The sequence below is a fragment of the Pristiophorus japonicus genome, unplaced genomic scaffold, assembly GCF_044704955.1.
Source record: "Pristiophorus japonicus isolate sPriJap1 unplaced genomic scaffold, sPriJap1.hap1 HAP1_SCAFFOLD_1925, whole genome shotgun sequence".
NCBI lineage: Eukaryota > Metazoa > Chordata > Chondrichthyes > Pristiophoridae > Pristiophorus > Pristiophorus japonicus.
Genome location: NW_027251616.1, coordinates 8,403 through 34,670, shown reverse-complemented (window position 1 = coordinate 34,670; position 26,268 = coordinate 8,403). Strand labels below are relative to the sequence as shown.

Sequence of the window (26,268 nt, the reverse complement as noted above, 5' to 3'; positions counted from 1 at the left end):
TCAGCGTTGTCCTCGGCGGCGAGGCCCGCCCGGCATCCCACTGGGGGCAGTCCCCACCCAAAGTGTCAGCGGCCCGGCATCATCTTCTTGTGGGCCCCGCCCCAAGTGTCGTTGTTGGCGGCGGGGCCCGCCCGACCGGCATCTCGCTGGGGGCGGGCCCCGCACGAAGTCCTGGGCGGCAGCCGGGCGGGTCTGACTGGCATCTCCTGGGGGGGCCCTGTCCCAGCACGCTGTTGGAGGGCTCCCGTTGCTGCAGTCGGTGAGTAGAAATTTAATTTTTTATTTATTGATTTTTTTTAAATTTTAATTAACTTTTTTGTTTGATTTATTGGTTGATTTATTTATCATCTATTATTGATGATGGCTCTTTATTTGTAAAAGTGAAGTGTTTAATGTTGTAAACTTCCCTCCCCTCCCCCCCCCCCCCCCCCCGCCCTCGTGTCCTACGCCTAATTTCTAAAGTGTAGGCAAGGTTTTTCTGAGCGCACAAAAATCTACACTTACTCCATTCGAAGTTAGTTTGGAGTAAGTTTTCGCTGCCTAAACTTGAAAAACAGGCGTAAGTGGCTGGACACGCCCCCTTTTGGAAAAAATCTGTTCTAAAATGAAACTATTCTAACTCACGAGAACTGGAGCAAACTAAATGCCGAGAATTGCAATTTCTCAGATGCTCCTTTCTAAACCAGTTGTTCCAAAAAAATAGGAGCAATTCAGGCCGAAACTGTGGTTTCAGTTGCAAGCTTGTCTAAAGTGTCTTTTTATATTCGATAATTGAAACTAGTTCCTTTTTAAAAGTTTCGAGTCTGGGTTGTTCTTCCATACATAATCAGAAAAATATGTCTGCTAACCTATTGTCTTTCTCCCCTTCAGACATAAAGGTCATGAAAAGTCACGGTCAAGATCCCCAAGAGATTATCCTGACAGAAATACCTGCGACAGAGGACCATCTAGCAATGGCAGATATAATGATAGAAATTTACAACCTAGGTATTTTTTTCAGTTTTGCAATACAAGATCTATTAACGATGTCAACAGTTGAGATAACCATAAGAACATAAAACTTAGACTATCAAATGACCATTCAGCCCATAAACTCTGCTCCTTCTACAGACCATGGGCAGTCTACACAGCTCATATCGAGTTGAGTCCACCAATTTCTTCATCCTGAGAGACATTTCTATACATTCTGTCTGCTCCTGCAAGGTGATTGTGCAACTGTAGAGTATGACACTTGCCCCCCTTTTTCAGTGTTCAACCATGGCTGGCTGCTCTCCAAATCTGACTCTCTGACTCTTCCCCTCTTTCCCCCCCCCCCCCCCCCCCCCATGTCTTGGCCAAGCAGCACAGTTTCTGTGGCAGATGTGATCATCTCAATCCGTACTTCTCCCATTAACGGCCACACATTCACGGCTTAGTGGAGAAAAATTTCTTCTGATTTTAAGTCTTGGTTGAGTCCTCTCTATTTTGAACAGTATCTGCTAGTTTTGAATTCACAGTATGAGTCAAATAGTTTATTTTCACCTTCATTGTATCTCAAAGCTTTGACGACTTGGATGACATCACCATTCCATCTTCCCTCCGATAAAACATCAACTCGGCATAAAATGTGAGGCACTTGGCAAAGAATCTAGTGGTATCCTTCTTGCAAAAGAGAAAGCACTTAATGTATCCTGGTGTGATTTTACTTTGCCCAAAGCTACAAATGCTGGTTTATTCTGAGATAGTACTGCTTCATTGTGTGCATGTTCTGTGTTCCAGTGTGCACTTTCTTGCAGATATCCATGTTCACATTCATTTGCTGTTCCTTTGCCCATCAGCTTAATTAGTTTGGTTCTCTTTGATTTTTTTTCTTGCGACCTGAACACGCAACTTCATATCACTGAATTTTACAATAACACAAGAATAACTCTTCTCCATATTATTGAAGAATAGTGTGAACCATAGGATATCCAAAAAAAATCTCTGCAGAACTCTGCCACCCTAGGCAGAGCTTTTTCCAATTATTGCCAGCCTCTGTTTCTGATTATTAAGGTAGTTTTCAATCCATATTGCGAATTTGTTCATTCCATCGGCCTTAACCTTTTTTTTTAAATCTTGTATATAGAATCCAATCAAATGCCCTTAGAATATGAAGATTTATCTCTTGGATAAGTCATTTCCAGTCATTCAAATTAGCTTCTCAACATTTTCTAGCAGATTGGTGAGACACGAACTTTTACTTCTCTCCATGCTGTCCACATGTTTATCTAACAATTCTTTGAAAGAAAGCTTTAGTATTTATCTGCTTCTTACAATAACGTACGGCTGGAAATTTTAATGAATTTAAACTTGTAGAAAGCTAATGGTTTATAAAGCTGTTACTTTTCATTTAAATGTGTTGCAGTATACTTCTAACTAAATGAATTTGAAAATATGTCTAAGACTATAGTGGTCACAAATCATCAAGAACAGAAAGTCTGCCTTTATTTTCACATACTAGGATTTTATATTACATTATTTATAATTAAATAGAAAACCTTATATAATTAAATAGAAAACCTTATGCTATTTAGACCAGTATTACATCATACTCCATATTCTCTCCAATAAAACTTTACCTTTTGGTTGGGGCATAGGAATAAATCTGCTGTGCAGGCTGAGGAACAGGGGCATGCAAAACTGAGGCACTTCAGCACCACCACTTTTTTTTAAAAATCAGTTTTACTCGGTTTACCAAAATGGTACCAGGGATGAGGGACTTCCGTTATATGGAGAGACTAGAAAAGCTGGGATTGTTTTCCTTGGAGCAGAGGTTACGGAAAGATTTAATAGAAAGAGCAGGGAAGTGAGACTAATTGGAAAGCTCTTGCACAGAGCAGATACGATGGGCTGTACGGCCTCCTGTGCTGTAAGATTCAGTGATAGTTACAACATATGTTTTTATAGGCAGTTTTCATTTTTAGTGTGTTTATAAGAATTTAAATGGGAAAAAATTGACAGAAATCTTACAAAAAATGTGATATGAATTACTGTTTTATGGACAGGGTGTGTGAACAGACATGAGATTTTTTTTTTAGATATATCAATCTATTATAAATCTTGTAAGGAATTTCATGAGAATAATTGCTTCTCATTTCAGAGGAAGAGACAAAGAGAGAAACATAAACATAGATCGTGAATCAGATCGCAGGAAGAGAGCAAAATCACCATCACCTATAACAAGAAATGAGGAAGAACCTGTCGTGCAGAGCTCTTCCGAACCGCCAATGAAAAAGAAAAAGGCAGAGTTGGATCCTATTCTAACACGAACAGGTGGAGCGTACATTCCTCCTGCTCGGCTAAGGATGATGCAAGATCAAATTGCTGACAAAAGCAGGTAAATGGAAAATTAAGTGAAGATCTGTTTTTAATTTGCTAAAATTGTAGGGTATAGAATAAATTGGGTGTTCTTGCAGATAACAAATATGACTGCACTAAATAAAAAGTTGTGTTTCTGTTTTACCCCAGTGTTAGCATCATATGACTGATTTAATACAGAGCTCACCTGCATTATGTTGATACTCTTCAGCTATCATTTGCCCCGTGCTACATTTCTATTTCTTCCTCCCTCTCTCACTGAAATTACCAAAGTTATAATTGATGTGAAATATGGAGCTGGTTTTGTGCTCTTGCATCATCCTCATTGGAAACTGGTTCGAAACTTTCTAAACCTGTTTCCCTCTGTTTGCTTATTAGTTGTTCAGGATTGATTTTAAACTCCCGACGTAGAGCAGGCTTGTTTCAGAATATGAATGGTTTAAGTCTTCAATAATCTGATGGCTTTTAAATGGAATTTATGTATAACTTTATTTGGAAACAAAAATAAATCTGTCTTAAATATAGATTATTTTTGTATTTTTTGTCAATAATTGTAAAGAATGAAATTCATGTATGAAAAGCAGTTGGTATTGCAACAAACTTGGTGCCGGTGCCCTCAACGAGTCTTTTCCTGACACTCCAGCGAACCAACTGTCTCCCTCTGCACCACATTGCAAAATGTCCACTCGCCTGCAAACAATATCTCCCCATCGAGGAGTAATGCATTAATGTCTTAAGCCTAATTGAAACCTGTTTTAGAGATGGAGACTCCTTCTTAATTAAGCTGCCCAATCCAGATTTCTATTTATGTTGCACCACATCCTCTGCCCAAATGAAGATCTCTGTCAATCCATTATGCCTGCAATCGTTTACCTTTGTTTGAAGTCCTCAATACCTACCACCTCATCATCTTCATGCAAGATGCCTTTCTCACCAAAGTCTCTTGAATCTTGCATCCTTCTATCCCTTGCATTGGCCAATGAATCATTCTGGGTGATATCATTTCCCACCTGGACTCATTTTTTCCTGCTGTTGATGACTTCCTTGCCCTCCTCAACCTTCAAAATCCTTGAGACCTCAAATCTTGATCACCAAAAGGACTCTTTCTGATTATTAACCCTCGATTCCTTTCTTCTACGTGTATTCCTACCCACTCTACACTGCTCCACTCTTTTTGCATCCTTTGAAAAAAGACTTTTTAATTTCCCTCTCCCCTCTTCTCTTCTCCGCCACGCTCCACCTACTGCTCTTCTCCCAATAGAGACCTCGTTCCCCTGTACGCTGCACTGTTTTTCCCCCTTCTCCCCTCCAGCCCTCAACAAATGTATCACATCCATGAAACACGATTTCTTGATACTTGCCCAACATTTGTTCAGTCCTATGCTTGCTGACTTCATTAGTATTCCCTTCCATAGCATGGTCTCCACCTCCTTCAAAACCATCTTTTGTAGCCTGTATCCCAAAATGCACTGCGAATTCCCCCCATTCTTTCCAGCCATTACTTCATCTTCGCTCTGATCCTGGAATGTGTTATTGCCTAGTAATGGTGCACTTAGCTCTACCTAATTCCTTTATCGACTCTCCATCATGGATTTCATGCTGCCCACAGCACAGAAATTGCCTTGATGAAAGCAATAAATGGTATCCTGTGCAACTGGGACCATAGTGCACCATGTCCACTTAGCTTCTCGACTTGTCTGCTGCTTTTGACGCCACCAATCCAGCCCACTCCCCTCTAATATCTCTCCACTGCAGTTATTCCTATAACGTGGGTTTATGATTTTCCAGTTCTATTATTACAAAGTGAGATTATCTTCTATGAACTTATCTTGTCCATACAGTTACCTTTGTTTACTCATTGACTTCATCCTTGATCCTCTCTCTTTGTTTATCACATCATCATAGGCGGTCCCTCAAAAGAGGATGACTTGCTTCCACAAGAGTTCACAGATGTTTCAATGAAGGACCTGATGTTCCAGTCCTGAACTCCAATTGAAGGGGTGGAAGATGCCTGTGTGTGGACTTTTTTTAATGTGTGGTGACAGTTGCACATCAGCCACCACGTGGGTTCGACAGAGCTAGGCCTTTATGCAGTGGCAAAGGTTGAACCAGGACGACTGGAGACCTGCTCTGCTGCACAGACCTAGTGTGCACACATATCGCAGTGTGGGCAGGCCTATGCTGCCCCTGGGCCCTCAGCTCTTCTGGACCCCGTACCCCCGTTCGCCACACCTTCGCCCACGATGTTCCAGGGCCCGGCGCTCCAGCTCTATTTATAGCCCCGACCTGCAGTGGTGTTCTCTCACAGGTCAGGACAGCCCACAATTTGTTTTGTCTATATGCTGCCCTTCAATGACATCATCTAAAACGAAGTGAGCATACAATGAGTCCCAGATACACCTGCACCCAGTTCTGCTATTAACCTCTACAGCTACCTGTTTGACACACAGTTCTGCATGAGGCATAACTTCCTCAGCTTAACTTGGTTAAAAATTAAGCACTTTGGCTCCCACGAAAACTTCCATGCCCTTGCCCTGATCTCCGCATGAACCTCTTCGGCCCAGCACTACCTCTCTCGTCTCACCCAGTTGTGCGTCATCTATAAGCATCTTAGACACTGATAATTTTTTGCTCCACCATTGACAGCTATTTTTCAGTCACTATTGAGTGGAAATTCGATTGCGCCTTCGTTGCAGCGTTAACCCGGCCGGAGCGGTAAATTTTGTGCCAGCAAATGGTTTGCGTCTGCCACCACAAAGTTCATCAGCTGGGCCCTGAGTTTGGAGAGGAACACTAAGGGAGGCATTGCACACCTCTTTTCGGGCGCTCGGCCGGCTGAGCAAGTGAAAATCTGGAGCTTAACAGCAGACCTCGGACCGGGGGGGGGGGGGGGTGGGGGGGCGCGCTACCTCAACATAAATCGCAAAAAAAGATCAATCGCACTTATGTCGGGTCGACATTACACATTACTTAGCTCACTGTGGCCGCTACAGCTTGGAACGCCAGCTTCACAGGCATTCTCACCAGCGCGCTCTACAGAGCGATACGGATCGGGCACGATCCAAATATCGAGCCAATGTTGCAACCAGGAGCGTTGCACACCGTCTCGCCACTTCCAATGCTCCGCGCCCCCTCGAAACCAGAACCGAATGTCCCGGCAGGGCACTGGAAGCTGGCCGCCCGCCCGGAAGTGCTTGCCGCCACCATTGCCGCCCCTCTAGGGTGCTAATGAGCAGCAGAAGGCTGAAAATCCAGCCTATAGTCTGTGTCTTCTGGAACTTGCTATCTGTTCCTGCTTTCGGAAGCCTCCTTAAACCCTTCTTTCTCTTCGACCTAACTTTTGTTTCCCCTGTAACATCTGTCCCTTTTTTTCTCAGTTGTTTGGTCGACCTCTCGATCAACTGCTCTGAGATGCCATTCTCTAATAATGCCACGCTTGTTTCTTTTTTTGTTATAGTTTGGCATACCAGCGAATGAGCTGGGAAGCTCTAAAGAAGTCAATTAACGGTCTCATCAACAAAGTGAATGTCTCAAACATAGCTAATATTATTCATGAACTTCTCCAAGAAAATATTGTTCGGGGAAGGTATGTATATTTGTGTCATTTTTATATACCTTGAGCAATCAGCAATGTGTTGGAGCAAGTGAGTACAGGTAGGAAGTTTTGAGTATTCATGGTATGACAAAACAACTATAAACATTATTTGGAGACAACATAAAATCTGCCCGCAACCTAAAAGTTCAACTAATGTATTGTGTTCCTAACACCGATGAGACTGCACACAGGGAGGTTAAAGTAACAATGACCTCAGTCTTTATTAAGACACTCCAGAGTGAGGAACAGGCCTTGGGAGCCGGCTTATATACAGTGCTCCCAAGGAATGCTGGGATCCCTTGGGACTTCAGGGGATGCACTCCTTGGTGGCGGAAAATGGGAGTGCATGCTTTACAGATACACAACATAATGGGTGCTCATTTTTGAAGAAAACTAAATGTTTTCATTTGTAAGTGACATAAATAAGCATCAGTAGGATTTCTGTCTTTGTGTAGTTGCACTGATTTGTGATGGTAACAAAACATTATTTGCTAAATATGGGTTAAAAGAATCTAATGAAAACATGGAAAAAGTTGCAGAGGGAAAATCTTGAATTAAGTACAGGTAGGAAGTATTAGATTTTGAAGATGGTTCTGAATCTAACCAGTTTGGAGATGAGACTTTGTATTGTGAGTATTTCTCCCTATTATGTTCAAAAAATGCATCTTCATCAAAATGATTATACATTTTCTCTAATACGTATGTATGTATATGCTCTTTCCATACAGGGGATTAATTTCTAGATTTGTTATACAGGCACAGACTGCCTCTCCAATATTTACACATGTTTATGCTGCTGTTGTGGCAATAATAAATTCTAAGTTCCCTCAAATTGGGGAACTGATTCTCAAGAGATTGATCCTAAATTTCCGTAAAGGTTATCGCAGAAATGACAAGGTGAGCAAATGCTAATTTTGGTCTCAAGTAAAAATCATATTTTTCCTGTAAAATAACTATAATGAATCTAGTACAAATTTGTTTTTCAATTAGTTTACCAAAAATCTGACACATGTACTTTTTCCCCCAGCAACTGTGCCTTTCAGCCTGCAAGTTTGTAGGCCATCTCGTTAATCAGAATGTTGTAAGTACAGTTATAAATTCCTGTTCCTGACGGTGCGTATGTGAAGATACTTGTCTGTTCAGTTTCATTTACAGTTCAAATGGCTGCTTGGACATTAGACCTTCATTATCCACACTTGCAATTATTTAGAAGAACTTTTGTGGAAGTTGAGGCTTTTGTGCCGATCAACTAAAATGCAACAGAACATTTTAATGTTTTCATAGATTCTTAGTTAATTTAGAAGCATAAGTAGCTGTTGCTTGGTAGTCCAGTTCATGGTAGAATTACTATGCATGGAGCTCTTGATATTTAGCTTTCAGTGAAAAAGCAAGTGTAAATTAGGACTTCTGGTCCAGGAGATCAGCAAAAGTTAGACACAGTTTTTAAAATGGGAAAAACATGTTTTTTTAAAAATCTACACTTGCTAATAATTTGTTGATTAGATAAATTGTCTCATCAGAAGCTAGAAACTCACCATTTCAGATTAAAATAGGGCGATTTTCAATTATTTAGCAATTTCTATTACCCAGTGGTGCGGGGACATGTCCAGTAAAGCTGTTGATAAAGATTTCACGCACCTGAAGTTTTTATTGTTTTAGTTTCAGATCATCCAAATTGGATTTGAACCCAAACCAGAAATGCACACCCATGAGTGACATTGATCATAATGTGCGGTTTAAATTGATCTTTATGAATTATCTTTATAATTTTTTTTTAAACAAAATGACAATTCAGTATCAGCTGCTATTGTCCTATCATGCTTATATCATGAAAGAAAGAGTTCATCTTTTACTGGATATTGAGTTCAGTTGCAGATCATCAGTCAAATGGACCCTTTTGAGTGGTGGTATACAATTCTGAGGCTGATGATTAGATAAGGTTGACCACTTCGATTTCCTGCACTGCCTCTCCTCTGTAGTCCTATCCTTCAATCATTCTGTTCTTAATTGTCCCAATAAAACCAGCACATTTATAATTACTTTTCTTCTGTGTACCCATGGTTACCCATATGGCAAAGTTTCTATCCTTGCTCATCTGCATTGCATCTTTCAGTGACATTATCTGAGAGTGGCGGGGGTGGGTCACCATTGATTAGAAAGTTAGCTAGACCAGCCACATATATACATTGGCTACAAGAGTAGGTCAGACACTGGGTATTCTGTGGTGAGTGACACTACTTGATCCCGACGACCTTTCCACCACCTACAAGGCACAAGTCAGAGTGTAATTGAATAATCTCCATTTACCTGGATGAGTGTAGCTCTAACACTACTAAAAAAGCTCAACACCATGCAGGACAAAGCAGTCCACTTGATTAGCACCCCACCTACCACCTTAAAAATTCACTCCATTGGTGGCCGTGCCTTCTCTTGCCTAGGCTCTAATCTCTGGAATTCCCTGCGTAAATCTCTCCACTTCTCTACCTCTTTCCATCTTCAAGACCCTGATTAGAACTATCTATTTGTCCAAGCTTTTGGTCACCTGCTCTAATTTCTCCTTTTGCAGCTTGGTGTCAAATTTTTTATCTCTTAATACTCCTGTGAAGCACCTTGGGACATTTAAATACAAATTGTTGTTGTAGGCAACAGAAGGCTCAGTCACCAATGGTTGAGCGATTCAAATCAGGGATGCTGAAGAGGGCAGAATTAGAGGAGCGCAGACATCTGCGGGGCGGGGAAGGTTATGGAGCTGGAGGAGATTAGAGATAGGAGGGGTGAGGCCATGGAGGTATTTGAAAACAAGGATGAGAATTTTGAAATCGTGGAGTTTAACTGGGAGCCAATGTAGGTCAGCAAGCATGGGTGCGCAGGACTTGGTGCGGGTTAGTACATGGGCAGCTGAGTTTTGGATCGTCCCAAGTTTACGTAGGGTAGAACGTAGGAGGCCAATCAGGAGTACGTTGGAATAGTGAAGTCTAGAAGTAACAAAGGCATGGATGAGGGCATCGGCAGCGGATGAGCTGAGGCAATGGCGGAGATGGGTGATGTTACATAGGTGGAAATAGCCAGCCTTAGTTATGCTGCGGATATGTGGTCGACACTTATTTCGGCGTCAAAAGTTGGGGAGAGAGATGGAGTCAGTGGCTAGGGAATGGAGTTTGTGGTGGGGGCCGAAAACAATGACCTCGGTCATCCCGATATTCAATTGGAAAAAATTTCCACATGTCGGATAAGCAGTCTGACAATTTGGAGACTGTGGAGGGGTCGAGAGAAGTGGTAGTGAGGTTGAGCTGGGTGTCATCAGCGTACAAGTGGAAACTGATGCTGTGTTTTCAGATGATGTCGCCAAGGGGCAACATGTAGATAAACAATAGGAGGGGGCCAGGGATAGATCCTTGGGGGGACACCAGAGGTGGTGATGCGGGGACGAGAAGAGAAGCCATTGCAGGTGATTCTTTGGCTACGATTAGATAGATAAGAATGAACCGAGGCGAGTGCAGTCCCACCCAGATGGACGACAGTGGAATGGCGTTGAAGGATAGAGTGGTCAACTATGTCAAAGGCTGCAGACAAGTCGAGAAGGATGAGGAGGAATAGTTTGCCTTTGTCATTGTGACTTTGATGAGAGCTGTTTTGGTACTGTGGCAGGCGTGGAAACTGGATTGGAGGAATTCAAACATGAAATTGCGGGAAAGATGGGCACGGTTTTGAGAGGCGACAACACGTTCAAGGACTTTGGAGAGGAAAGGGAGGTTGTAGATCGAGCGGTAGTTTGCAAGGATGGCTGGGTCGAGGGTTTTTTTGAGGAGAGGGGTGATTTAAGTCAGATTTGAGGGAGATAGTACCCGAGGAGAGAGAACCATTAACAATGTCAGCTAACATGGGAGCCAGAAAAGGAAGTTGGGTGGTCAGCAGTTTGGTGGAAAATAGGTTTGGGGAGCAGGAAGTGGGTCTCATCAATAGGGTGAGCTTGGAAAAGTCAATGTGGGAGATCAGAGAGAAACTGGAGAAAGATGCGAGGTCAGGGTTAGGGCATGAGGTATCCTTAGAGGAAGTTTGGACTGATTGCCTAGGGGAAAGAAGGGAAGAGGCCGAACGGATGGTCTCAATCTTAGAGACAAAAGTCCATGAGCTCCTCGCACTTATTGTCAGAGGTGAGCGTGGGGACTGGGGAGAGGGGTTTTAAAAGACAGTTAGCAGTGGAAAATAGAAGCCAGGGTTTATCTTTACATTCCAAAATGATTCTGGAATAGTGAGCAATTTTGGCAGATGAGAGCAGGACCTGATGATGCTTTATGTTGTCCAGCCAGAACTGGTGAATAGCCAAACCAGTTGTCCGCCATATCCCTTCAAGTCTGCGTCCCTTGGCACTTGAGGGAACGAAGATCAGGGCTGTACCAGGGGGAACGGCCCAGGGTGAGAGAGAGTAGTTATTTTTACAGGGACTAGGGCATCAAAGGTGGTGGCGAGGGTTTAATTGAGCAGATCAGTAGCTGCAGACATGTCATGGTGAATGGTGGGCCAAAGGCTGGACAGTTGGGAGTTGAGAGGTAGGGTTGGGGGGCATTGGAAGGGGAATGTTGGTGGAGAGCGACACAAGAAAGTGGTCAGAGATGGCCTTGTCTGCGATTGTCACGATGGGAGTAGCAAGGCCACGAGAGATGGCGAGGTCGAGGGGGTGGCCGTGAATATGGGTTGGGGAGTTTACATGGCGGGAGAGATTAAGGGAGGATAGGAGGCTAGTGAACTCCGAGGAGAGAGCATGATGAATTGAGATGGAGGCTGAAATCACTGAGGATGAAAAGTCTCTTGGTGCAGAGACAGAGGGAGGAAAGTAGTGAAGAAATATTGGTAATAACATTTTTATGGTACTTGGGTGAGCGGTAGAGAACGAGCATTTTAAATGAGAGGTGAGAGGGATAGAATAAGGTGAGATGCTCAAAGGAGGAGAAAGTGCTGGAAGGAATAGGGGGATAGACCAAGGTGTGATTTGCTGATGAGAGCCACACTGCCACCACAGCGGTCTGAGCGGGGCAAGTGGTGAAAGGTAGAGCCTGGCTTAGAGGCTTCATTTAAGGGTAAGGTGTCATCACCCCTCAGCCAAGTTTCTGTCAGGGCCATGATGTCGATGCCATCATCCACGATAAGCTCATGGATGGCAAGGGCCTGTTCGCAAGCGAACGGATATTCCGGAGGGAAATGTGGAGAAGGTCGGTGACGGCTGACCCACTGCCAGCGTCCACGGGGTCAGCGCTGGGGCGGGGGTGAGTTGGATGACAAGAAGATTAGCCCCCAATGGGCGCGCTGAGCGGGAAGGCCGGTCGGTGAGGGAGCAGGATGAGACAATTGGGCTTGCTGCTTGTAAGGAGGCATGATGGTGACGTTGACACAAGTTTGTAGATTGCGGTCGATCACCGTAAAACCACAGCCAGCGTCCGGCAAAGTTGAAAACCAGTAGAACCAGTTTAACAGAGACACAGCCGCAGTTAAAAAGAAAATTAAACTTTAACAGCAGAGATGGAGAAACAGCAGTTAGTTTTATGGTATAATCCAGTGCAGAAACGTAGCCGTGTAATCCAGTGTAGTTCAAAGCAGAAATGTAGTCTGGCGATGTCTACCAAAATCCAGGAGATCAGAAGCCAATTTGACAAAAGAATTCAGAGCAAAGACTTGAAGTGACTGAAAGCAGATCAAAGCCACAGCTGATGAGTCAAACAGCGTAGTCCGTAGAGCAACAAAGTCCTGTTAACGAGTGAAGGAAATCATTACCGCACTAGGTTGTTGATGAAGCTTGAGCCCACTACCTTCTGACATAGAGGCACGAGTGGTATAAGCCGACAGTGACTTAAAGGGGCAGGAATTTGAAGAGGGAAAAACTGGAAGAAATTTGAAGAGGCAAACGTTTATCCAAGGGAGAAAATAATTGTGACTTTTTAAAATAACATTAGATTTAAAAATTGCAGATCATAAAAATACTTGTTTTTTTCTTCTGAATTAGGCCCATGAAGTGTTGTCTTTGGAAATGCTCACATTACTGCTTGAGCGGCCCACAGATGACAGTGTTGAAGTGTCAATCGCTTTTCTGAAGGAGTGTGGAATGAAGCTGACAGAGGTTTCTCCTCGAGGCATTAATGGTAATTGTGTAGCCCAGCTGGTGTAGCATTTTAGCTTAATTAACTCTGATTTTGCTTTTGCTAAATTTATTGATTTCTGTTGCAGCAATATTTGAACGTCTTCGCAATATCCTTCATGAATCTCAAATTGATAAGCGTGTCCAGTACATGATTGAAGTGATGTTTGCAATTCGAAAAGATGGTTTTAAGGATCACCCCATCATACCTGAAGGTCTTGATCTGGTTGAGGAAGAGGATCAATTTACTCATATGCTTCCTTTGGAAGATGAATATAATCCTGAAGATGTGCTAAGTATGTATTCAAATAAAAACTAGTCCATAATTTGTCAACAGCTGAAAAGAAAATATACTGTGTACGTGTAAGTTTTCATGCCATTCTACTGAACCTTAGCTCTTGATTTTCTCCTGTTCAGTTTCGTACAGTGGAGATTTAATGTAACATGCAAAATAACTTTCTGCTTGGAACAATGTTGTAATTACATGAGAGTATAATGTGCGTGGATTTATTCAAAACTACCAAATAGACATTATTTAACAAACTGCCCATTTCAGTTGTTGGATAATTAAGTTTTAAGCATGACAATCACTTGAATGTTTTTCACTATGTAAACTCTTTAAAATATAGATGTCTTCAAGATGGATTCAGAGTTTCTTGACAATGAGCAGAAGTACAAAGATCTAAAAAGAGGTGAGATTTTGTAATTCATGATTTAATCAAAGACTAAAATCTAAATATATAGTCGAAGCTGCTTATTAATGACTTTTTAATAGGGGTATGTGTGAGAAGTGAGGGTATCAAAGCAATTCATTTAATTTCTATTCAGCCATTTCTTTAACTCTCACCAGATTCTAGATCCACTTGAGATTTCGATTCAAGATTTTAGATTTACACTCTTATTTTCTATATGCCATACATTTGCTCCTTTCAAATTGATCATCAGTTCCTCGAGTAGTATTTCTGTAAATATTAAATGAAACATAGTAAGGCAGCACTGCTGGAATAATAAATGCAAACATTTTGGAAAGTATAATGAAAATGTGATCTGCATTGCTGCTGATAACAAATTACAGATTTATTATAAATGTATTCCACGCAGAAATCCTTGATGAAGGTAGCAGTGACTCTGCGTCTGGTGACGAAGAGGGTGGTGGTGGTGGTGGTGGTGATGATGATGATGATAGTGCTAACGACAAAGATGAGGATGATGATGAAGAAGAAGGCAAGTGTTGTTTTTCCCCTTTATTTAATTACAATATTGCAGGTTTTAAAATTTTATCAGCAAAAATTATAATTTTGTTCGACTAAAACAATAGCTTTATGTCACATCTGCTGGAGTGTGTTACAGCATGATTATTCATTTATATGTTCATTTAATTTTGCTAGAATCTTTTTTGATAGTTATGCAGTATTTATGAATTTAGATTTTTATGGAGCCCTCTTAAAATACTGTTCTTGGCAAAAGATGATCTAGATGAGTTTTTGAAAAATTTGTTCTCTGGATGAGGGTGACGCTGGCAAGGCCACATTTATTCCCTATCTCGTTGCTTTGGGAAGATGATATTGGGCCTTTAATTTGAATTGCTGCAGTCGTTGGCAATGTGTTCCCACAATGGTGTTGGATCAGGAATTCCAAGATATCAACCCAGCAAAGATGAAGGAAAAGAGAAAAAAAAGAGATTTACACAGAGCCTTTCACGACCTCTGGACATCCCAAACCGCTTTACAGCCAATTAAGTACTTTTGAAGTGTAGTCACTGTTGTAATGTAGGAAATTATATATCATAGTCAGGGCACTGTGTCATTTAGAGGTAGTGGTGTTTCCATGGCCCTACTGCTCTTGCCCTTCTCATTGGTGAAGGTATTAGGATTTAAGGTGCTGACAAAATGTATCCATGGCACTCACCACCACCTCATCTACATGCTACCCTTTGGTGACATCATCCAAAGACATGGGTCAGCTTCCACTTGTACGCTGACAACACCCAGCGCTACCTCTCAACCACTTCTCTCGACCCTTTTATGCCATGCTATCTGACTGTTTGTTTAGCATCCAGTCTTGGGTGAGCCACAAATTCTTCCAGTTAAATATTGGGAATATCATAGAAGTTTACAGCACAGAAGGAGGCCAATTCAGCCCATCGTGTCCATGCCGGCCAACAAGAGGCTGTCCAGCCTAATCCCACTTTCCAGCTCTAGGTCTGTGACCCTGCAGGTTACAGCACTTCAGGTGCACATCCAAGTACTTTTTAAATGTGGTGAGGGTTTCTGCCTCTATCACCCTTTAAGGCAGAGAGTTCCAGACCCCCAACAACCCTCTGCGTGAAGAAATTTCCCCTCAAATCCCCTCTAAACCTTCTACCAGTTTCTTGAAATTTATGTCCCCTGTTGACCCCTCTGCTAGGGGGAATAGGCCGTTTCTATCCACTTATTCTAGGTCCCTCATAATTTTATATGCCTCAATGAGGTCTCCCCTCAGCCTCCTGTGTTCCAATGAAAACAAATCCAACCTATCTAATCTGTCCTCATAGCTTAGATTTTCTACTCCCGGCAACATCCTCTGTACCCTCTCCAGTGCAATCACGTCCTTCCTGTAATGCGGTGACCAGAACTGCACGCAGTATTCCAGCTGTGACCTAACCAATGTTTTATACAGTTCAAGCATAACCCACCTGCTCTTATATTCTATGCCTCGGTTAATAAAGGCAAGCGTTCTGTATTCCACCTTAACCACCTTATTCACCTGGTCTGCTACCTTCAGGGATCTGTGGACATGCACTCCAAGGTCACTTTGTTCCTCTACACTTCTCAATGTCCTGCCATTTAATGTGTATTCCCTTTCCTTGTTAGCCCTCCCAAAATGCATTACCTCACACTTCTCCGGATTAAATTCCATTTGCTACTATTCTGCCCACCTGACCAGTTGATTGATATCTTCCTGCAGTTCGCAGCTTTCTTATTCATTATCAACAATACGGCCGATTTTAATATCATCTGCAAACTTCTGAACCATGCCCCCTATATTCAAGTCTAGATCATTGATGTATATCACAAAAAAAGCAAGGGACAAAATACTGAGCCCTGTGGAACCCCACTGGAAACATCCTTCCAGTCGCAAAAACACCTATCAACCGCGATGCTGAGGATGTCGTGAATAGCACGTTCATTGAGTTGGTCACACCGCAGGTAAAGGTTGCACAGACAGATAGGGAATGGGTGACCATCAGGAAGAGCAAGGGAAGGCAGGTATTGCAGGGGTCCCCTGTGGTCACCTCCCTCCAAAACAGATACACCGTTTTGGGTACTGTGGAGAGAGGTGGCTCATCAGAGGAAGGCAGCACCAGCCAAGTCCATGGCACCAGGGGTGGCTCTGCTGCACAGGAGGGCAGGAAAAAGAGTGGGAGAGCTATAGTGATAGGGGATTCTATTACAAGGGGAATAGATAGGTGTTTCTGCGGCCGCAAACGAGACTCCAGGATGGTATGTTACCTTCCTGGTGCAAGGGTCAAGGATGTCTCGGTGCAGTTGCATCGCATTCTGGAGGGGGAGGGTGAACAGCCAGCTGTCGTGGTGCATATGGGTACCAATGATATAGGTAAAAAACGGGATGCGGTCCCACAAGTTGAATTTAGCGAGCTAGGAGTTAAATTTTAAAAGTAGGACCTCAAAGGTAGTAATCTCAGGATTGCTACTGGTGCCACGTGCTAGTCAGAGCAGGAATCGTAGGATATCTCAGATGAATGCGTGGCTTGAGGAATGGTGCAAGGGGGAGGGATTCAAATTCCTGGGACATTGGAACTGGTTCTGGGGGAGGTGGGACCAGTACAAACCGGACGGTCTGCACCTGGGCAGGACTGGAACCGATGTCCTAGCAGAGTGTTTGCTAGTGCTGTTGGGGAGGGTTGAAACTAAAATGGCAGGGGGATGGGAGGCAGGGGGCAGAAGCAAAAGGTAGGAAGGAGAAAATCAAGAGTGGAGAGCAGAGAAATCGAGGGCAAAAATCAAAAGCGCCACATTACAACATAATTCTAAAAGGACAGTGTTAAAAAAACAAGCCTGAAGACTCTTGAGTCTCAATGCAAGGAGCATTCGGAATAAGATGGATGAATTAACTGCGCAGATAGCTGTTAACCGATATGATGTAATTGGGATTACAAAGACATGGCTCCAGAGTAACCAAGGCTGGGAACTCAACATCCAGGGGTATTCAATATTCAGGAAGGATAGACAGGAAGGAAAAGGAGGTGGGGTAGTGTTACTGGTTAAAGAGGAGATTAACGCAATAGTAAGGAAGGACATTAACGTGGATGATGTGGAATCTATGGGCCCAAGTTTCGGGCCGCGCCGAGAACGGCGCAGCCCCGACCTGGACGCCCGTTTTTCGCGCCACAAAGTGCGCCTAAAAAAAACTTACCGATTCTCCGGCTCCCTGCAGGTCCTCTGGAGCCTGGCACGGCGCAGTACGAGCTGTAGGGGGCGGAGCTAGGTCCCTGCGCTGAAAACAGTGCCGGGATCTCTGCACATGCACGCTACAATGGGCGCATGTCTGCAGTAGCTCCAGGTGCCCAAAACTGTGTGGGAGGGGCCCGAAGCACACAGCCCCAAGCCCTGGCCGAATGGCCTCACTGGGGCTGTGTGCATAAGGCTGCCTCCCACGCCCAGCTCCTGCTTCCTCCCGACCCGATTCGACTCCCGCTTCCTCCCCCGGACACGACACCGACCCGACTCCCACTTCCTCCCCCGCCCCCGGACCGGACCCGACACCGACCTGACTCCCCGCTTCCCCCCGCCCCCCGACCCGACCCACACTCCCCCCCCCCCGACCCGAACCGAACCAACCCCACCCCGACCCGCCCCGACCCAACGCCGCCTACCTGTAAATCTGGTGCGGGGACGGGCCCGGCCCTTTCAGCCTTCTTCCCCCCCCCCCCCCCCCAATTCTCCTTTCTCCCCCCAATTCTGCTTTCTCCCCCCCCTTCTCCTTTCCTTTCCCCCCCTTCTCCTTTCCTTTCCCCCCTTCTCCTTTCCTTTCCCCCTTCTCCTTTCTTCCCCCTTTCTCCTTTCCTTTCCCCCCTTTCTCCTTTCCTTTCTCCTTTCCTTTCCCCCCCCTTCTCCTTTCTTTCCCTCCCTTCTCCTTTCTTTCCCCCCCTTCTCCTTTCCTTTCCCCCCCCCTTCTCCTTTCCTTTCCCCCCCTTCTCCTTTCCATCCCCCCCTTCTCCTTTCCTTCCCCCCTTCTCCTTTCCTTCCCCCTTCTCCTTTCCTTCCCCCCTTCTCCTTTCCTTCCCCCCTTCTCCTTTCCTTTCCCCCCTTCTCCTTTCCTTTCCCCCCTTCTCCTTTCTTCCCCCCTTCTCCTTTCTTCCCCCCTTCTCCTTTCCCCCCCCTTCTCCTTTCCCCCCCCTTCTCCTTTCCCCCCCCTTCTCCTTTCCCCCCCCTTCTCCTTTCCCCCCCCTTCTCCTTTCCCCCCCTTCTCCTTTCCCCCCCTTCTCCTTCCCCCCCCTTCTCCTTTCTCCCCCCTTCTCCTTTCTCCCCCTTCTCCTTTCTCCCCCCCTTCTCCTTTCTCCCCCCTTCTCCTTTCCCTCTCCTTCTCCCCCCACCCTCTCCTTCTCCCCCACCCTCTCCTTCTCCCCCACCCTCTCCTTCTCCCCCACCCTCTCCTTCTCCCCCCCCCCTCTCCTTCTCCCCCCCCTCTCCTTCTCCCCCCCCCTCTCCTTCTCCCCCCCCCCTCTCCTTCTCCCCCCCCTCTCCTTCTCCCCCCCCCCTCTCCTTCCCCCCCTTCTCCTTTCCCCCCCTTCTCCTTTCCCCCCCTTCTCCTTTCCCCCCCTTCTCCTTTCCCCCCCCTTCTCCTTTCCCCCCCCTTCTCCTTTCCCCCCCCTTCTCCTTTCCCCCCCTTCTCCTTTCTCCCCCCTTCTCCTTTCTCCCCCCTTCTCCTTTCCCTCTCCTTCTCCTTTCCCTCTCCTTCTCCCCCCCCTCTCCTTCTCCCCCCCTTTCCTTCTCCCCCCCCTCTCCTTCTCCCCCCCTTCTCCTTCTCCCCCCCTTCTCCTTTCCCCCCTTCTCCTTTCCCCCCTTCTCCTTTCCCCCCCTTCTCCTTTCCCCCCCCTTCTCCTTTCCCCCCCCTTCTCCTTTCCCCCCCCTTCTCCTTTCCCCCCCTTCTCCTTTCCCCCCCTTCTCCTTTCCCCCCCTTCTCCTTTCCCCCCCTTCTCCTTTCCCCCCCTTCTCCTTTCCCCCCCTTCTCCTTTCCCCCCCTTCTCCTTTCCCCCCCTTCTCCTTTCTCCCCCCTTTCTCCTTTCTCCCCCCTTTCTCCTTTCTTCCCCCCCCTGCCCCCCCCTCTCCCTCTACCCCCCTCCTCGTCAGAAACACAGACACTGACAGACAGAGAGTGAGAGACACACACAGACAGACAGCGAGATAGAGACACTGACAGTGACACACTGGGTGGTGGGGGGGTGGGGGCTCACGGTGCTGCAGTCGGTAATTGGAAATGTTTTATTTATTGATTTTATTTTTTTTTAATTATTTTTTTTGATTGATTTATTGATGTTTTTATCATTTATTATTGATGATGGCTTTTTATTTGTAAAACTGAAGTGTTTAATGTTTGTAAACTTCTCTTTTAAACCCCCCCCCCCCCCCTAATTACCTACGCCTGATTTGTAACCTATGCCTGATTTTCTAAAGTGTAGACAAGGTTTTTTCCAGCGTACAAAAATCTTCACTTACTCCATTCTAAGTTAGTTTGGAGTAAGTTTTCACTGCCGAAACTTTGAAAACAGGCCTAAGTGGCCGGACACTTTTGAAAAAAAAATTCTGTTCCAAAGTGAAACTGTTCTAACTGACTAGAACTGGAGCAAACTAAAGCCGAGAATTTGAATTTCTAAGATACTCCGTTCTACACCAGTTGCTCTAAAAAAAATCAGGAGCAACTGAGGCCGAAACTTGGGCCCTATATGGGTGGAGCTGCGAAACACCAATGGGCAGAAAACATTAGTGGGAGTTGTGAACAGACCACTAAACAGTAATAGGGAGGTTGGGGACGGCATCAAATAGGAAATTAGGGACGCGTGCAATAAGGGTACAGCAGTTATCATTGGTGACTTTAATTTATATATTGATTGGGCTAACCAAATTGGTAGCAATACCAAGAAGGAGGAGTTCCTGGAGTGTATCAGGGATGGTATTCTGCACCAATATGTCGAGGAGCCAACTAGAGAGAGGCCATCCTAGACTGGGTCTTATGTAACGAGAGAGGATTAATTAGCAATCTGGTCGTGCGAGGCCCCTTGGGGAAGAGTGATCATAATATGGTAGAATTCTAAATTAAGATGGAGAGTGACACAGTTAATTCAGAGACGAGGATCCTGAACTTAAAGAAAGGAAACTTCGACAGTTTGAGACGCGAATTGACTAGTATAGACTGGCGAATGATACTTAAAGGGTTGACGGTGGATAGGCAATGGCAGACATTTAAAGATCTCACGGATGAACTACAACAATTGTACATCCCTGTGTGGTGTAAAAATAAAAAAGGGAAGGTGGCTTAACCATCACTAACAAGGGAAATTGGGGAACGTGTTAAATCCAAGGAAGAGGCATTTAGATTGGCCAGAAAAAACAGAAAACCTGAGGACTGGGAGAAATTTTGAATTCAGCAGAGGAGGACTAAGGGTTTAATTAGGAGGGGGGAAATAGAGTATGAGAGTAAGCTTGCAGGGAACATAAAAACTGACTGCAAAAGCTTCGATTAGATATGTGAAGACTAATGTCGGTCCCTTGCAGTCAGAATCAGGTGAATTCATAATGGGGAACAAGGAAATTGCAGATCAATTGAACAAATACTTTGGTTCTGTCTTACTAATACTAAGGAATACACGAATAACCTCCCGAAAATATTGGGGACCGAGGGCCTAGCGAGAAGAGGGAACTGAGGGGAATCCTTATTAGTCAGGAAATGGTGTTGGGGAAATTGAAGGGACTGAAAGCCGATAAATCCCCAGGGTCTGATAGTCTGCATCCCAGAGTACTTAAGGAAGTGGCCCTAGAAATAGTGGATGCATTGGTGGTCATTTTCCAACATTCCATGGGCTCTGGATCAGTTCCTATGGATTGCAGGGTAGCTAATGTAACCCCACTTTTTTTTTTAAAAAAAGGAGGGAGCGAGAAACCAGGGAATTATAGACCGGTTAACCTGACATCGGTGATGGAGAAAATGCTGGAGTCAGATATTAAAGATGTAACAGCAGCGCATTTGAAAAGCAATGATTGGATTGGTCCAAGTCAGTATAGATTTATGCAAGGGAAATCATGCTTGACAAATCTTCCAGAGTTCTTTGAGGATGTAACTAGTAGAGTGGATAAGGGAGAACCAGTAGATGTGTATTTGGACTTTCAAAAGGCTTTTGACAAGGTCCCACACAAGAGATTGGTGTGCAAAATTAAGGCACATTGTATTGGGGTTAATGTATTAATGTGGATAGAGAAATGGTTGGCAGACAGGAAGCAAAGAGTAGGAATAAATGGGTCCTTTTCAGAATGGCCTCTCAGTGACTAGTGGGGTGCCGCAGGGCTCAGTGCTGGGACCCCAGCTACTTACAATGTACATTAATGATTTAGAGGAAGGAATTGAATGTAATATCTCTAAGTTTGCAGATGACACTAAGCTGGGTGGCAGTGCGAGCTGCGAGGAGGATGCTAAGAGGCTGCAGGGGGACTTGGACAGGTTAGGTGAATGGGCAAATGTATGGCAGATGCAGTATAATGTGGATAAATGTGAGGTTATCCACTTTGGTGGCAAAAACAGGAAGACAGATTATTATCTGAATGGTGACAGATTAGTAAAAGGGGAGGTGCAACAAGACCTGGGTGTCATGGTACATCAGTCATTGAAGGTAGGCATGCAGGTACAGCAGGCAGTAAAGAAAGCAAATGGCATACTGGCCTTCAAAGCAAGGGGATTTGAGTATCGGAACAGGGAGGTCTTGCTACAGTTGTACAGGGCCTTGGTGAGACCACACCTTGAGTATTGTGTGTAGTTTTGGTCTCTTAATCTGAGGAAGGATGTGCTTGCTATTGAGGGAGTGCAGCGAAGGTTCACCATACTGATTCCCGGGATGGCAGGACTGACATATGAGGAAAGACTGGATCGGCTAGGCTTATACTCACTGGAATTTAGAAGAATGAGAGGGGATCTCATAGAAACGTATAAAATTTTGAAGGGACTGGACAGGTTAGATGCAGGAAGAATGTTCCCGATGTTGGGGAAGTCCAGAACCAGGGGATAAGGGGTAAGCCATATAGGACTGAGATGAGAAGAAACTTTTTTACCCAGAGAGTTGTGAACCTGTGGGATTCTCTGCCACAGAAAGTTGTTGAGTCCAGTTCGTTGGACATATTCAAAAGGGAGTTAGATGTGGCCCTTATGGGTAAAAGGATCAGTGGGTATGGAGAGAAGGCTGGGGTGGGGTACTGAGGTTGAATGATCAGCCATGATCATATTGAATGGCGGTGCAGGGCTGAATGGCCTGCTCCTGCACCTATTTTCTATGTTTCTATTTTCTATGCTTCCTACCTCTGAGCCATTTTTGGATCCAACTTGCCACTTTGCCCTGGATTCCATGGGCTTTTACTTTTGTGACCAGTCTGCCATGTGGGACCTTATCAAAAGCTTTGCTAAAATCCATATACACGACATCATATGCTTTGCCTTCATCGACCCTCCTGGTTACCTCCCTGTAAAATTAAATCAAGTCAGTCAGACACGATCTTCCCATAACAAATCTGTGCTGACTGTCCTTTATTAATCCGTGTCTGTCTTAGTGAAGATTTATCCTGTCCTTCAGGATTTTTTCCAATAATTTTCCCATCACTGACTGGCCTTTAATTACTCAGTCTCTCCCTTTCTCCCTTCTGAATATTGATATTCCACAAATTAGCCTGTTTGCCTTTAATACACCTATTCATTGCCTGCAAACTATGTTTGTTTTTTTTTATAAACTGGAAATTCACCTCGTTTTAAAATACAATGTTTAAATCCTTCGTGATGGAAAATTATCGAAAGCACAAAGCGTGACATTAGCTGGCCCTGTCTTTTATTTAAGTTATTTTATTTTTTGCATTGACAAAATCCCTTTACTTTTCATTTTCTGTTACCTGCCAGTCTTTCTTCATACCCACTCTTGGCTCTTCTTATCTTATTTTCTTGTCCATATTTTTATGTCCGGTTTGATTTTTCTTTTGTACTATTAACCTTGGACTTTTATATGCCCCCTTTTTAAGTCTCATCTTAATTTTCCCTTTACCCAAGGAACTTCCTTTACTATTTCTGGCTAGTCTGTAGCCTAAGTATTACATGTTGCAATTTTTAACCTTTTTGGCCTACAAAGGATTTGGATTCATTCATATTAATATGTTGCTATTAAGTTAAATTCAACTTTACACGAGAAAATCTGGATTAGATTCAATAAAGTGTCGTGAGAAATTGTATTTCTTGCTTGGCACAATGGGATTCCTTGAGGCATTCTAGCATTCTTTGCACAATACTAGAATGGCTTCCTTCATTTGAGCCTCATGGTAGGTAGCTGTTGGAGCTGAAGTCTTCGGCTACTTTTCTGTTGGGACAAAAACTTAATCTGGATAAATTTAGAGTGGAAGTCAGACACCGAGAGAGAGAGAACTCTTCCTAAGGTTAGATCTGCTAAATTCACAAATTTGAAAGTCAATGGAGAGAATTTTGCATGGTGCCAGGGATGGTATGGCATGATTCGTTTTTTTCTGTTAAAATGGGCATTCTAAAATAAAATTTCTATTGGTTCAAGTATTGCATTTAAAGCATACCTTCAACTGCCTGTTCAGCGAGAAAAGTCGATTTAAATAGTCAATTCTTTTCATTACTGGAAAATACTTTGCTGGAAGGAGTTCATGTCAAGATCCAAACACAGGTGTACAGTGCATTTGTGGAGTTCTGCCAGCACCTTCACACCGGCATGTAAAGCATAATGAGACAGATTCTAAGTTCCACCAAAGCACAGATGCTGATGGACCTGCTCCGGTATGGAGCAGAATAATGTACCAGCAAGCTAACTTGGTGATTTATTTGTTGTGGAAATCTATATTTAAAAAAATCATATTCTACTTTATTTTAGGGGAAAAGAAAATAACCATACATGACAAGACTGAAGTAAATCTAGTTTCATTTCGTCGTACTATTTATCTTGCTATCCAGTCCAGGTAAGCAAATGTTTCAATGTTTTTATGGAAGTTAAAGCACTTTTTGTTGCATCATAGCATTGAAAATAAAGTCAGTTCTTCACTTAAAGCTTTGTGAATCATTGGAATTCTCTACCCCAGAGAGCTCTGGATGCTCAGTCGTTGAGTATATTCAAGACATAGATTGCGATATTTTTGGATACCAAGGGAACGAAGGGATAAGGGGATAGTGTGGGATGGTGGGGTTGAAATAGAAGATCAGCAAGGATCTTATTGAATGGCGGAGCAGGCTCAAAGGGCCGAGTGACCTACTTCTGCTCCTATTTCTTATGGTTTTTTTTTTAAATTCTTGACAATCTCAACCTTGTCTGTCCCCCTGCAAGATAATTACATACTATTGCATAATTCTTCATGATTTGGGATATGTGCGGTGAAATATTGAAGTGTGAAAATGAGTAATTTAACACGTTTTCAATTTGGCTGAGCTGCTGACTTCAAATTGCAATAACTAAAAAAAGTACAGCCTCCTTAATGTTCTCACCATGAGTTAGCTTTGTTTTTGACAAAGAGCATGATATGTTTATTTTATATAGTAAATATACCATATAGGCTGCATGGGTTTGGCTAATTAATTTAATCTATATTTTACCTAACCCTATAAGTCACTTCCTTGACTGATGCATAGTCACAGTACTTGGTGTTGCATTTGTTAATGTTTTTATTTCACAAATTCAGTACTGGAGTCTGAACTGAACAACTTAAATAACTAGAGATAAAAATAATCCAACATGATCATGACTGAAGAGGATACACACATCACAATAAGACGAAAAAACTGACCAGACAGATCAATTTGCATTAAATTTTCTAGCTGCGATTTTATGTCTGCAAGATGTCCTGTTGTGTTTTAGAAATCATTTAATCAATTATTAGCTAATGAGAGGTTTTTTTAAGTGGTATGGAAGTGCATATTTTTTAACATCTGATTGAAACAAATTACCTTATTTCTATGTCAGAATATGCTATGTGGGAGAAAGGTGGGAGATTTAACCGGTATTTTTAGAAGACTCATTTAAGCACATCTCAAAGGATTATATGTGAATGAACTTGGTATAAATATTGTTTGATGTAGTTACTTGAATTTAATATATATGCCAATTTTATGTTTTTTTAGACGTAAGCCATCTCCATTTTCTATAACTCCTAGCTCCAATCCATACAACTTCTTGTAACCATTCTTGTGGGAAAGATTAGCATTCTCTGGCTTCCAGCAGCGATGCTGCATGAACTATCTGCACATTTATGTCATGGGCAAATGGATGTTTCTGTAGTGTTGCTGGACACTCTACTGTTTCCCCCATATTTGCATGCTTCACCATTGTCCACTGGAAATGGCAGATGGGACTTCAGTTTAATGTCTCACCCAAAAGACGGCAGCTCCCTCCCTCGGTATTGCAGTGAAGTGCCGGACGAGATCCTGTGCTCAAGTTTCTGGAGTGGGGCTTGAACCCACAACCTTCTAACTTGAGAGGCACGAGTGCAGTCATTGAACCAAGGCGACAACCTTTTGCATCACTGTTTTTCCTTGAGGAAAAACCCTTGAAATGCATTGTAGAATATAGGAACAGGAGTAGGCCATACAGCCCCTTGAACCTGTTCCGCCGTTCAGTGAGATCATGGCTATTCTGCATATTCACTCTATCCTTGGCTCCATATCCTTTAATACATTGAGTATGGTAGCATAGTGGTAACATCACTGGATTAGTAATGCAGAGGCCTGGACTAATGATTCAGAGACATGAGTTCAAATCCCACCATGGCAGCTATGGAATTTAAATTCAGTTAATTAAATAAATCTGGAATAAAAAGCTAGTATCAGTAAAGATGACCATGAAACTACCGGATTGTCATAAAAACCCATCTGGTTCACTGATGTCCTTTCGGGAAGGAAATCTGCCGTCCTTACCCGGTCTGGCCGATGAGACTCCAGACCCACAGCAACATGG

General features: G+C 43.7%; 1 protein-coding gene across 1 annotated transcript; it reads left to right on the top strand.

Annotated features, from left to right (window-relative positions):
* Positions 1–870: 870 nt before the first annotated feature.
* LOC139243951 (pre-mRNA-splicing factor CWC22 homolog) lies at positions 871–25,494 on the top strand (the record flags this gene model as incomplete). Its single annotated transcript, XM_070870914.1, has 11 exons — positions 871–987; positions 3,119–3,355; positions 6,794–6,922; positions 7,660–7,828; positions 7,959–8,012; positions 12,930–13,065; positions 13,151–13,357; positions 13,691–13,753; positions 14,163–14,285; positions 24,199–24,283; positions 25,437–25,494. Coding segments are annotated over 11 exons (1,378 nt in total), but the record flags the coding sequence as incomplete, so codon positions are not given.
* Positions 25,495–26,268: the final 774 nt, after the last annotated feature.